Below are 14833 nucleotides of genomic sequence, written 5' to 3' on the forward strand. Positions count from 1 at the left end.
GGAAAAAAAAAAAAAGAATACAGAAATTACCAGCATCAGGAACAAGAGAGGTGACATCACTAAAGCTTCTTCAGATATTGAAAGGATAAGAACTGAGTATCATGAACAACTTTAAGCCAATAAATTCAACAAGATGAAATGGACGAATTCCTTTAACGACACAAACTAAGCTCACTGCAGAAGAAATATATAACCTGAATAGCCCTCTATCTACTAAAGAAATTGAGACTGTAGATTAAAAATACATTCCCATAGGGGCGCCTGGGTGGCTCAGTCGATTAGGCATCTGACTATTGACTTTGGCTCAGGTCATGATCTGAGGGTTGTTGGGAATCTGCTTGAAGATTCTCTCCCTCTGCCCCTCCCTACACTCATGTGCTCTCTTTCTAAAATAAATAAATAAATCTTAAAAAAGAAAAAAGAAAGAATATCTTCCCATAAAGCAAACTAAAGGCAGCCCTGGTTAAATCTATCAAACATTTAAAGAAGGAATAATAGCAATTCTACACAAACGCTTCCACAAAATTGAAAAGCAAGGAATATTCCTAACTCATTCTATGAGGCCAGCATTACCATGAAATCAAAACCAGACCAAAAGATGATGAGAAAACTACAGATCAATAACCTCATGAGCATAGGAGAAAAATGCAAACAAAATTTTAGCAAATTGAAAGTAGCAATACATAAGGACAACATACCACAACCTAAGAAGGTTTATTCCAATAATGCAAAGTTTAACATTCGAAAATCAATGTCATTTCCAATTTTAAAATGGGCAATGGATTTTATCAGACATTTCTCCAAAGACGACATAAAAATGGCCAAAAAGTACATGTGAAAAGACGACATAAAAATGGCCAAAAAGTACATGTGAAAAGATACTAAATGTCATTAGTTGTTAGAGAAATACAAATAAAAACCACAAAACCACAAAAAGTACATGTGAAATAAAAACCACAAAGTACATGTGAAAAGATACTAAATGTCATTAGTTGTTAGAGAAATACAAATAAAAACCACAAAGAGGTACCAGTTCACCCCAACTAGGATGGCTGTAATTTAACAAAAGGAAAATAACAAGTGTTGACAAGGATATAGAAAAATTGTAACCCTCATACTTTGCTGGTGGGAATGTAAAATGGTTCAGTTGCTGTGGAAAACAGTTTGGCAGTTCTCCAAAAAATTAAAATATAATTATAAATATATTATAAATATAGAATTAAATATAGAATTAAATATAGAATTAAATATAGAATTACCATATGACCTTGCAAATATAGAATTAAATATAGAATTAAATATAGAATTAAATATAGAATTACCATATGACCTTGCAATTCTTATGACTCTTATGACTCTTAGGTACATACTTGAAAGAACTGAAAAGTGGGGGTGCCTGGGTGGCTCACTGGGTTGAGCGTCCGACTCTTGATTTTGGCTCAGGTCGTAATTTCAGGGTCATGAGATTGAGCCCTGCTTTGGCTCAAGCTTGGCGTGGAGCCTGCTTGAGATTCTCTCCCTCATCCTTCGTCCCTCCCCCCACTCACGTGCTCAATAAATAAATAAATAAAGAACTGAAAACGGGTACTCGAGCAAATACATGTCAATGTATGTTCAAAGCAGCACTATTCACAATAGCCAAAAGGTAGAAACAACACAAGTGTCCAGGGATAGATGAATGGATACACACATGGCGGTATATCTATACGATGGGCTATTAGGCACGAAAAGGAACAAAGTACTAATACATGCTACAGCACAGGTGAACCTCCAAAACATTTTACTAAGTGAAAGAAGTCAGACACAATAGGTCACTATTGTATGATTCCATTTATGTGAAATATTTAGAATAGGTAAATTCATAGAGACAGAAAGCAGACTGGTGCTTCCCAGGGGCTGGAATCAGAAGTGACTGCTTAATGGGTATGGTGTTTCCTTTGAGGGGTGATGAAATGTTTTGGAACTAAACAGAGGAGGTGGTTGTACAGTATTGTGAATGTGTTAAATGTCATAGAATTTTATACTTTGAGATGGTTTATTTTATGTTATGTGAATTTAATTTTAAAAAACATTAATGTCATTTACTATATTAACAAGCTTTTTTTTTTAAGATTTTATTTATTTATTTGACAGAGAGAAAGACAGCCAGAGAGAGAGGGAACACAAGCAGGGGGAGTAGGAGAGGAAGAAGCAGGCTCCCAGTGGAGGAGCCTGATGTGGGGCTCGATCCCATAACACCGGGATCACGCCCTGAGCCAAAGGCAGATGCTTAACGACTGAGCCACCCAGGTGCCCCTAACAAGCTTTTAAAACAAAAATCATGGGCGCCTGGGTGGCTCAGTTGGTTAAGCATCTGCCTTCAGCTCAGGTCATGATCCCAGGGTCCTGGGATCAAGTCCCGCTTCGAGTTCCCTGCTCAGTGGGGAGCCTGCTTCTCCCTCTGCCTGCTGCTCCCCCTGCTTGTGCTCGCTCTGTCAAATAAATAAAATCTTTAAAAAAGAAAAATCATACAATCATCTCAATAGATGCAGGGGAAGCATGTGACAAAATTCAAGAGCCATTCCTGATAAAATCTCTCAGCAAAGTAGAAATAGAAGGGAGCTTTGTAAACCCAGTGAAGGGTGTCTACCGAAACCCTACAGCTAACATCATACTTAATGGTGAAAGACCGTATGCTTTCCCCTTATATTCAGTAACAAGAAAGTGATGTCCATCCTCATCACTTCTATTCAACACTGTGCTAGTCAGTGCAGTAAGATTAGAAAAGGAAATAAAAGAATCCAAATTTGAAATGAAGAATAAAACTTTATTCATAGACTAATACCATCTGTGTGAAAATTGTAATCATCTATGTGGCTGTCTATGTAAAAACTCTTATGATACCTATAAAAAACTCACAAGACTACTATATGTGTTGATTAGGCTTGAAAGCTACAAGGATCAATGTACAAAAAACAGCTGTACTTTTATCGTTTAGCAACCAATGATCAGAAATTGAAATTTTAAAAAATTACCATTTATAGTAGCATTAACAAACATGAAATACAGGGAGAAATCTGTCAAATATGTGTACCACCCATACACTAAAAACTACAAAACACTGCTGAGGTAAACTGAAGCCTTAAATAAGTAGGAGATATACTGTGTTCATGAGTCAGAAGACTCAATTAGGACATCAAATCGATCTGTACATTCAGTGCAATGCCAATCAAAAACCTAGCAAGATTTTAGAATTGCAAGCTTATTCGTTTTTTTTTCTAAGATTTTATTTATTTGTAAGAGAGAGAGAAAGAGAGAATGAGCACAAGTGGGGTGGGGGTGGGCAGAGGGAGAGGGAAAAACAGGCTCCCCACTGAGCAGAGAGTCCGATGTGGGACTCGATTCCAGGACCCTGGAATCATGACCTGAGCGGAAGACAGATGCTTCACCGACTAAGCCACTCAGGTGCCCAGAATCGCAAGCTTATTCTAAAATTCATTATGGAAGTACAAAAGATGTAGACTGCCCAAAACCACTATGCAAAAAAGGAGTGAAATTGGAGAATTAAAACTACTGATTTCAAGACTTACTAGAAAGCTACAGTGATCAAGACAGCGTGGTTTCAGTGTAAAGATACATAGAAATCAACAGAACAGAATAGAAAGTCCAGAAATGAACCTATGCATGTATCAACAACTGACTTTGAGCAGAGGTACAGAGACAATTCAGGGAAAAAGGGTAGTCCTTTCAACAAATGGTACTGCAACAACGATATCCATATGCAAAAGAATAAACACAGAGCCATAACTCACACCATAACAGAAATTAACTAGAAATGAATTCAAGATCTAAATTAAACACCTAAAACTATACAACTTCTAGAAGAAAACAGGAGAAAACCTTTATGGCCTTGGTTTAGGCAAACGTTTATTAGATATAACACCAACAGGGCACCTGGGTGGCTCAGTCAGTTAAGTGTCTGCCTTCCGCTCAGGTCATGACTCTGGAGTCCCGGGATCAAGCCCCGCATTGGGCTCCCTGCTCAGTGGAGAGCGTGCTTCTTCCTCTACCTTTCATCCCACTCATGCTCTCTCTCCCTCTCTCTTTCTCTCAAATAATAAAATCTTTCAAAAAAAAAAAAAAAGATGTAGCACCAACCGAAAAGTCCATACAAGAATTGATAAAATAGACTTAATCAGAATTTAAAACTTTTGCCCTCCAAAGATTCTGTTAAGAGAATGAAAGACCACCACAGTTTGGAAGAAAATATTTAGAAATCACATATCTGATAAAGGACTTGTATCTGGAACTGATGAAGAACTCTCAAACCTCAAAAATAAGAAAATAAACAACCATAATGAGAAACTCCTACCCATCTATTAGAATGGCTAAAATTGAAAAGATCGACTATACCAAGTATCGACAAAATGGGGAGGAATCAAAACTTAACGTGATACTGGAAGAGAAGTAAAATGGCATAGTAACTTCGGCAAACAGCTTGGCAATGAGGGAAAGCAGAACTGTCACCCCCAAATATGCCTCTTTGGCACACTGATTATTTTAAGCTGTTTATTTTTAAGAAACAGCAGACACTGGACACTGGTTGAAGGTTTGAAGCTGGAGTAGAAGTGACCCTTTCAAAAGAGACATTACGTGTATAAGGAAAATCTGTATTCGTAAGGGTATCCTCCTCTCTGTACCAGGGAGAAGGATGACTCCAAAGCTCTGGAAACTCTTACCAACGCAGAAGGCAAGGACTGAAATCTGCATAAATCTTACCCTTGTTTCCTATGCTTTTCCTGGTAACCTCCCCGAACACCCCCTGACGCCCCACCAGTAATCGTTTGTCTTTATCTAAAGATGATACCTAAGGTAGAGGCTTGGGCCATTTCAGGGAATGACTCAGTTGTTCTAGGTCTCTCCCACGCATACAAGAGGTACACAGATATTATTAAAACTTCCGTTTTTCTCCTATTAATCTGTTTTTTTTTCTCATGGTGGGGGTAGGGAGGTGGGGAGGGGAGTCTCAGCCAAGAATCTATAAGCGTAGAGGGAAAATTATTTTTCCTCCCCACAGCAGTTATCCAAAAAATTAAACATCAACCATAGGATCCAGCCACTCTAGTCCTAGACATTTACCTAAGAAAATGAAAGCTGTATATCCAAAGACTTGTACATGAATGTTCATAGCAGCTCTATTTGTAATATGTTAATAACTAGAAACAACCCAAATGTCTATCAACATGAGAATGCATTAAACTGTGATATATCCATACAAAGGAATACTGCTCGGCAATAAAATAAAATAAAATAAAATAAAATAAAATAAAATAAAATAAAAATAAAATACTGGTACATGCAACGACATGGATGAATCTCCAAATAAGCATGTTGAGTGAAAGAAACTGGGCCAAAAAAAGTACATGCTGTAATAATTCCATTTATATAAAATGCTAGAGAATGCTAACTTTTCTATAGTGACAGAAAGTGGCTTGGTGGTTGCCTGGGTACGGGGAATGGTGAATGGGAGCAAAATACACCACCCCAAAATAATGCCTCTTTGACATAAGGATTATTTTGAGCTGATGAATCTGAGAAACAGCAGACACAGGAGAAGCTCTGTGAAGAGAGTAGAAATTACCCTTTTGTAAGGAACATTTAGATTTATAAGGGAAATCTCTATTGGTAAGTATGTCTCCCTCCCTGTACCAGAAAGAGGACGACTAAATGTCTAGAAACTTACCAATGGGGAAGGCACTGATTTAAATCCACAGTAATGAACTTACCCTAGAGTTTGTGTTGCTTTTCCTGGTCACCCGCCATAATGGCTCCCCTCCCTCCCACACACATATCCTTCCTTCGTTTTTAGCTGAAGATGGTACTTAAGGTGGTGACTTAGGTCCCCTTGGGGAATTACCCGGTTTTCCTAGGTATCTCTCATGTACATATGAGGTACTCATACGAATCAACTTCTGTTTGTCCTTCTCTTGTCAATCTTCGATGACAGGGGTCTCGGCCCAGAACTCAGAACGGTAGAGAGAAAAGTATTCTTCCTCCCCTACAATGCAGATGTGTGCAAGGGAGGGATTTCCAAGGACCTTGAGGAAATTTGGGGAAAACAGATTACTTGATTGGGGTGCTATTTCACAGCTGCACACATATGCTCACTTATCAAATCGTACACTTTAATATGTACAGTTCGTCGCACGTCAATGAAAGCTGTGTTCTAAAAATTAGTCTGTCATATGCCAGGCGTTACGGTTTTCAGACAACGTGTTCCCTCTGGGCAGTCGTAATCTAAGGTCACATTTACCATCCATACTCTGGTGATTCTCAAACGTGCCCCTCCAGCTCAGACCGTTTTGCAGAGATTCAGACCTGGTAATCCAATTGCCTTATCAACATCTCCACGTAACTGTTTTGCAGTCTCCCTCAGTTAGCATGCTCGAGGCAGAACTGCGGATGCTTCCCCCGCCCAATCGGATTTTTCCCTGGTGTATCCTGACACAAGGAATGACAACGCCGCCGTTTACCCGGCTGTCAAAATGACCCAACCTAATTCCTATTTCTTCTCTTCCATCTCTGACGTCCTTAACGTGTCATGAGTCTACCCACTTCTCACCAACCTCACCACCTCACTTACATTAGTTCAAACCATCCATCACTTCTCTGGCAACAGCCTCCCAGTCAGCCTTCTGGCTGCCAAACTCACTCTTGGAGTTCACACACACACACACACACACACACACACACACACACACTCCCAGAGCAGGCAGAGATTTTTAAATACAGACATGATCTTTTCATTCTCCCAATTAAAATCTTCCAGTAACTTCTCATGCCCTTCGGATGAAGTGCAAACTGTTAATAACGTGCCTTACACGCACAAGGTGGTCCCTATTCTTGTCCGGAGTCCCCTCTGCAATTGTCACCTCTTGCCACTTCCCTTGTCACTCTCCATGCTCCGGTCATAGTGAAAACGGGGCGGGGGGAGGGGGGTATCAGCAGCCGTCTGAAATGGCTTTTCAGCTCCTGTTCTGTATTCAACGAGCGGCCTCACAGCAGTGACGAAGAGCAGTGGTAGCAAATGAGGGGGGGAAAAAGCAGGCAAAAGTGATTTTATCAAGTTCCTAGTGCAGTCAGATGTTCTTGTAGAGACAGAGTGCATACGAAAAGGAAACAAAGATGATTCTGGTGGAACTCTTGTAAAGGAGACTGCATTTTGTGTTTTGCACCAAGCTTCCCCCACTCCTCTGGATTTTTATATTACAGAGGGGTGATAACAAGCATTTCCTCTATTGTGGGCTTTACCCAGATGCAAAGCGGTGCTCAGGAAGCCGGCGGATTGATGAATAGTTGGTTTGATGTATTTGAACCATTCACCACTTTGAGTTAAATGTGCATATTCTGTTCAGAATAGACAATGGGGAGGGGCGGGCCTCTCTTTCCTGTCTAACTTGCATAACATCAGGCCTCACTGCTTAAACTAATGAGTATTGAGAAGTAAAGGCTCCTACCAATGCCAGCCAGTCATTAATGCTCCACTAGCCGCGCCACCATGGAGTTTTTCATTGGCCACATTTTTCTGAGCAGCAGCACTGACCCTTGAGTTCTGGTGCCCCCACACCAGCCACATAATGGGCTCGGAAGTCTCCTTGGAAGGAATCTTACTGGGCACCGGGAACAAACGCAAAGATGATGCACATTCTAGTCGCAGAACTCGCGGCTATGAGGAACGTAATTGACCTGGAACGCACACATTTATTTTACATAACCTGGTAGGAGAAGGTGAGTGGGGGCGACTTCTGATTTCTCTGCAGCTAATTACCCAGTCGGCCCTACCTCTGCAATCATGATGTTTGCTTCATTATCACTGCAGGTTTGTTTTGGGAAATAGCTTCGCTGATCTTGCCTTGGTGGGTTTTCCATTTTCACACGTGACATTCTCTTGGGAATTGAGCAGCGCTGTGTCTTTGCAGATGCTCAGTCAACTTGAAAAGCCTCATTTTGGAAACGGTCCTCACCTGCCTTCAACTTGAGGCAATTCAGACAGAGACTCAGCACTGGAGTGATGTTTAATATCATTTGGAAGCTTTTTGTCTGGAAGGTCATTTGCAGACCAATTCTGAGGGATGTTCAAAATTCAGGACACTATATTCTGAACGAAAAAGAATATACGTACGATGGGGAACATGAGAATTCATTATTCAATGGATTCTGCATTATTAAGCATCATAAATATTTTGTGGAAAACCCGACCATTTCATCGAGCTACTTCTGAAGACTCCCACTGCTGTGCTCAGAGCAAAATCCTAACATCTGGAAGAAAGGGACAGGGAAATGAGGAATGAGTGGCGAAGACTAAAACGGTCCTCACTCAAGTTAAGGTAGATAAATCCAAGTTGGAAAGGCAAGAGATTGTTTTTTTGTTTTTGTTTTTTGAGAAATTTCATTTTGTTCATCAATAATGTCCTCCTCTTTGAAAGGAAAGACCATTTAAATATCCCAAACTCACCGCTGAGGTGTCCACAAAGCCTGGAGGCTCCACACCACACACCCCACCCCCCCGGAAAACAAACTTCAAATAGCATAGCATATTAAGGAGGGCACATATTGCACGGAGCACTGGGTGTTATATGCAAATAATGAATCATGGAACAGTGCATCAGAAACTAAGGATATACTGTATGGTGACTAACATAATAAAAAATTATTAAAAAAAAAAAAGACCAAGAATCATTATTGAATCAGAGGCAATACATAAAGCAGGCAAAATGTTAAAACTATCCTAATGCTTGAAAGTTCCAGTGCTCTTGGGGTGCCAGGGTGGCTCAGTTTGCCTTCAGCTCAGGTTGGGCGTTTGCCTCCAGCTCAGGTCATGACCCCAGGGTCCTGGGATCAAGCCTTGCATCAGGCTCCCTGCTCATCGGGGAGTCTGCTCCCTCTGCTCCCCCCCCCATGCTCTCTCTCAAATAAATAAAATCTTTAAATAAAAAAAGAAAGTTACAGTGCTCTTCACCTCCTCTCTACTGTGTACAATTTTAGTGAGCACTGAAGTCAACCAATAGATGTCCCCACATTACTTTTCCAGGGGTTGGGTCCAAATGGCACAGTTAGGTTAAAAAGGGAGAAAGCGGGGTGCCTGGGTGGCTCAGTTGCTGAAGCGGCTGCCTTCTGCTCAGGTCATGATCTCAGGATGTTGGGATCGAGTCCCACTTTGGGCTCCCTGCTCAGCGGGAGTCTGCTTCTCCCTCTCCTTCTCCCCCTCCCCACCGCTCATGCTCACACTCACTTGTGCTCTCTCTCTCAAATAAATAAGTAAAATCTTTTTAAAAAGGGAGAAAGAGACAAACACTGCAATGCAGTAATCATCTGCTGACAACATCGACACTTTACAACGATGACTCAGCAAACCATTTCATGTCAACCTCAACAGCTTTCAGTCAGTTTCTTCTGAAAAGACATGCTGTGATCTGGGCTTTCAAATGACTTCATCAATCATTCCCACGGCTGCAGGAATACGAAAAAACTGTTCGTTCTTAGTACAAAAGGTTTGCCTATATTAACCTTCAACTCACCCAGACATCCACAGGCAGCACTTGCTTTTCCATCAAAGTGAGAAAATGTGAGCAGCTAAAAATATAAGTAGATGCAAAGGTTGTGAAACTTCTTTTCAAATGATTACCCAGGAACAATGACAATAGTTGGGATTTCTCTTTTTCAGAGGAAAGAGAAGAGGCAGCTAAAAATTTAAGTGTATGCCAAAACCAGGCAACTTTACAAAGTTCTTCCTCTGAAATAATGGTAATAGTTGGGATTTCTCTTTTTCAGAGGGAAACGAAGAGGCAAAAACTCCAGCCGGTCTTCGCCACCTCCCACAAAGATTTGAGTCACAAGGTTCACTGGTGCTGAAAACCAGAGTTATCTAAGGCTCGAAACCTAAGCGGAACACATCAGCATTTGGGGACCACCTAGGACCCAGGCGGGGCTGGGAGATTTCCAGATGGACTGTAAGACAATTCATTGATATTTATATAACAAGAATAAATGTTTTCCCTAAGATAGCATTTCCCTTCAGTGCCTTGAGACCACCAGCAAAAGAGGGAGGTACAGAAATTCTATTACATTAATAGTCTTTGTTTTTACGGCTTTGGCATTTATTAACTAGTGGGAGCTGTTTATTGGGTCATAAACTTTACTAATGGGGATATTATCTCTAAATTATAAATCTCCTTCAGTATATGCTTTAGTTATAAAAAGAATAATTATTTAAAGTGTCTGTATGGCTGCAATGTATCATGTTTATCGGCATGATTCCTATAATGGCCCCTTAATTGCTAATTGTGGGCTTGAACTGCAAACAACCAGGGCAGAGACGCACATCTATGTAATAGAACAAGCCATTGTCAACCCACAAACTCAAGAACATATCACTGGTTTGCTGCTTCTCCTCTTCTCTTCCCACTTCTCAAATGAACTGTATCACAAGCCTGTACAAGGGCTAAATTATCGACGTCTTTAAAATCTTGAGGGAAAGACAACTGAATGAAGAGTTGAATAGGTAAGTGATAAACGTGTCAGCCTGAAAAGTTCCAGGAAAGTGTCATCCTTCTGAAAGCTTGCTCTCTGGGGAATGAAAAATCTTAAAGTGACAAAATGGCTTGGCACTGTCAGTTGTCTTAAAAAAAAAACTGGAATAAAAATCAAGTAGCCAAAATTAGATTTTTATGGGTAAATGGTCCTAGTATATAAGTTGAGTATTCTAGTTTATTGGAAAGTCCTATGGGGTCTATTCTAACAGAGGCACATGGAGAATGACCCTAGGTTTATATATAGAAATAGTTTATTGATTAGTTTCAATTAAAAAAAGAAAGAAAGAAAGGGCCATTGTTGTCGACCAAATCAGTACCTCTGAGTGCCAAAGAAGCTGGCTCATTTCTAGGCAAGATGCCACGAATGTGGAGTGAAGGAATAATGAGGTGGCCGGGGCCCTTGACATGTCATCAGTTCCTTTTCCCCTCCTCAAAGCAGTCCCCAAAAGGCACATGTGGAAGCCCCCCTTTTCCACAGGCTTCTACTGTGTCTGAGAACACCAGGCACCTGGATTTAGGGTACACGGCATCCAACACTAAAGACTGGGGCAGATTGGGACAAACTTCTCACAACGAATTCCCAGAGGTCTGTGGTGATGAGTTTTAATCAAATATACACTACATGACAAAAGTTCTGCTGAGACTCAGAATGTAGAGGCCTAGAAGAAAAATCAAAATACAACTAGAGAAAAAGCAGGAGGGAAACATGCTATAGTCCTAGAATATTTAAACCCCTGGGGTGGGTGGTACGTGTGTGCGGAGAACAAACCAAAAAGGATCTCTTAAAATCTTCAGCATTCACATCCCTAAATAATTTAGACATAAAACATTTTTGGCCATACTATAATTATATACACATGCATATAATCCTAAGTTAACAGCTAACTTTAGATATAAAAAGGGCATTAAAAATATAAACACTGCAAATGTTTCAATTTCTCTCTCAAATTTTTAAGTGTGCAAGAGTGTGTGTGTGTGTGTGTGAGCGTGAGCGTGTGTGTTGTAGGACAAGGGCAGGAGTCCTTCTCATAGCTTTGCTAATTTCAGAAAATAAATACATTCACTCTAGAGAGGTTTAAGGATTATTTTGATAAGGTGGGTTGCTACAAAACTTAATTATATAAGTAATAAACATGTGTCAAAAAGATTTCAAGAAATGTTTAATAGAATCACAACTTATTGCTCAGATATAATTTGATTTTATATTGTCATGTATAGCTGTCAAAAGTAATTTTCTTTTTGTGTTGCAACGAAACAAATTATGTTGGATAGAAAATTACCATAAGATTCTTTGGTATTAATAAATCATACATGTAATAAAAATGTTTGACGTTTCTTTAAATGGCATTTTAAATAATGCTGGTACATCAGAAATGTAATACGATGTTCTGAAAAACTAAAATGACAAAAGGGAATTAATTGTGGCCTATAGATTTCAATTCAATATGAACCTTGTTTTTTTTTTAAATGAAATTATATCTACTGAAATAAACTTAGTAAAATGAGAGCAGGAAATCAAAGGGAGGTGACCAAAATTGGCATACGGTTACTCCTCCTCTAAGCCGAACACATCCTTTAAAATGCGTACGTAGTTAACATATTTCACGGGAATAGGTGATGGCATCCCAAGCCACTCATCTTCACATCTCTAGGAAAAGAACCAAAGATGGATATAATTATGACCACATGTCAAAGTGCAATTTTGTAAATGCAACATCAAATGGTTTCTTATTGTTATATAAGCTCTTAATACATAGCTTATTCTCAAGGCAGACGTTTCTGCCGTCCACCTCTGAATCATAAGGACTTTGTGGTAGACTGAAATCTTACGCTCTCATCTTCATCCCTCTCTGTGGTGGAATTATACACCTATGCTTTTTGCCATGCGACTCTGCAGACCCTCTTATGGAGTCTGTTTTCCTGTCCCTTTAATATGGCCTTGACCACAGGACTGGATTTGGCCTATGTGACATTAGCGATGTACCGCGAACAGAGGCTCCAATGTGCTGGCGTGGTTTGGCCGAGCCTGCTGTGCCTCCATCACTGCCATGAGAAGAAGAACATGGCCCAAGATACTGCTGGTCCCAAAATGACATGGGTGGATCAAGCCCAGCTGACCTACAGGCCCATGGGTGAGAAGAACAAATGTCCGCTGTTGAAAACCAATGAAATTTGGGGCGGGGGGGTTGTTTGTTATGCAGCATTATTACAGTGATAATTCCCCCTATGCTTTAAGACCTCAATTATTAAAATAGGATCTGCTAGCTACACTGAATCGCTTGGTTACTGTTTCTTTAATCTAATAATGAAAAGAGCAATGACTCATTCACAGTATGTTCCTGCGGAGAAACTACTTTATGCATATACTTTATATATATGTATGTATAAATGCACACATATACTTCATATATAACATATATGGTATGTATATTTGTGTATATATATTTTCTAATTTCAGAAAATAAATACCTTTACTCTTCTAGAGAGGTTTAAGAATATTTGGGGGTGCCTGGGTGGCTCAGTCAGTTAAGTGTCTGACTTTTGATTTCAGCTCAGGTCATGATCTCAGGGTCGTGAGATCGAGCCCCGCATCAGGCTCCACACTCAGCAGGGAGTCTACCTGAGATCTTCTCTCTCCATCTCCCTCTGTTCCTCCCGCCCCCTCTAAAATAAATACATCTTTTTTAAAAAGAATATTTTGATGAAGTGGGTTGCAACAACACCTAATTATATAAGTAGTCAACACATATCAGATTTCAAAAAATCTTGACACATATATATGTCAAGACACACACAGATATGCCCCCACACACTTTTTATTTATGTTGCAATGCTCAATATTAATATCAACGGGGGGGTTGCCGGCAAGTCCATACACTGTGGGCTATTTATACTTCTATTGTCAAGGTTAATTGTTTCACGTAAGAGGTGCTGCATCTTTCCTGGTGTTATATTAGTATCCAGAGTCATAGGGTGTCAGAAGCACAGGGAAGGGCTCAATAATTCTGTTACGGAATGGTGGAAGCACCCTGTGTAAGTACTGCTTCAGCTGGGTCTTACGGGATGAGCAGCAGTTTGGCAGGGAACTGAAGTGATGAAGGGTGCCCCGGGCATAGGGAACGGCATAAACAAAAGCCCACAGACCTAAGAATCTATTTTCCAGAAAGAGTGAACAGCCAGCCCAGTTGTGATTTGGGACACAGAGGACGAAGTGGCAAGAGAGGGGGTTGGAAGGAAAAGATGGGGCCAAACTTGGGGCTCTCTGTGCTAGTTTAGACTTTATGCTGTGGCTGGGGAAAGATACCGGTGGGTCTCTGCCAGAGAAATCTGATTAAAAATTAATTAGATTCACTCACTGGATGTATGAGGAATGAAATGAAGGAGGAAAATCACTTTGGAGGTTACTGCAATAATTATGGAGAGAGAGAGAGAGAGAGAGAGAGGATTGCACCATAGCCAGGGGAGGTGAAGCTGGGGTAAGGACGAGCTACATCTGAAAGACGTTGCTGCAGTAGAACACAGAATGCCCGGAAAGTGATCGATTTGGAGTGGTGATAAAAGAAAAGGGTAGTGTTATGGGTTGAACTGTGTCCTCTCCAAAAAGAGATGTTGAAATCCTAAGCCCCGATATTTCAGCATGTGGCCTTACCTGGAAATTGGGTCACTGCAGATGTAATGAGTTAAGATGAGGTCATGCTGGAGTCAGGGGGAGGGGGTCCCTACTCCAATATGACTGGTGTCCTTATAAGCTAATACAGGTAAATGAATACAGGTGAGGAGAGTGCTAAGACTTCTTAGTATAGTAATATTGACGATATCTATAGTCGTTTCTGAGGACCGCCTTAACAAATTATCGCAAACTGAGAGGCTTAAACCAATAGAACTTTATTCTGTCACTCTACGGGGAGCCAGAAGGCCAGATACTGGCAGGGGTGGTTCTTTTTGGAGGCTCTAAGGGAGACTCTGGTCCGTGCCCCCTCTCCTAGCTTCTGCTGGTTCCCTCTTGTGCTCTGCATGTGGCCCTCTGTCTTCACACGGCTTCTCATAAAGACACCAATTACTGGCTTTAGAGCCCAGCCGAATCCAGTATGACCTCATTTCGCATTTTAGCTTTTAATCACGTGGCAAAGACCCATTTCCAAATAAATTCACATTCTGAGATTCTGGGTAGACACGAAGGGGGGGTGGGCGTGCAATACTCAGCCCAGGGCAAGGTTATAAGCAAAATAAGGAGCAGAAAGAAGAGTTTTAAACTTTTTTTT

The 14833-nt window shown here is 40.6% G+C and overlaps 1 protein-coding gene across 4 annotated transcripts in view; it reads right to left on the reverse strand.

The window, feature by feature from the left end:
• The window catches only part of EFHC2 (EF-hand domain containing 2), a 198254-nt gene that overhangs the window by 3086 nt on the left and 180335 nt on the right, over positions 1 to 14833 (reverse strand). Inside the window, exon 15 of one of the 4 annotated variants that reach the window (XM_034648782.1) lies at positions 5412 to 6077. The exons of 1 other annotated variant lie outside the window; for it this stretch is intronic. In XM_034648782.1, coding sequence (XP_034504673.1) covers positions 5970 to 6077 — 108 coding nt within the window. In that variant the 3' untranslated portion in view covers positions 5412 to 5969. Of the gene's footprint in view, positions 1 to 5411; positions 6078 to 9249; positions 9613 to 9646; positions 12220 to 14833 lie in introns of those variants that run through there. 2 more of the 4 variants (XM_034648781.1, XM_011235983.3) reach the window with 2 other exon arrangements.

The sequence above is a fragment of the Ailuropoda melanoleuca genome, chromosome X (genome assembly GCF_002007445.2).
Source record: "Ailuropoda melanoleuca isolate Jingjing chromosome X, ASM200744v2, whole genome shotgun sequence".
Classification (NCBI taxonomy): Eukaryota; Metazoa; Chordata; class Mammalia; order Carnivora; family Ursidae; genus Ailuropoda; species Ailuropoda melanoleuca.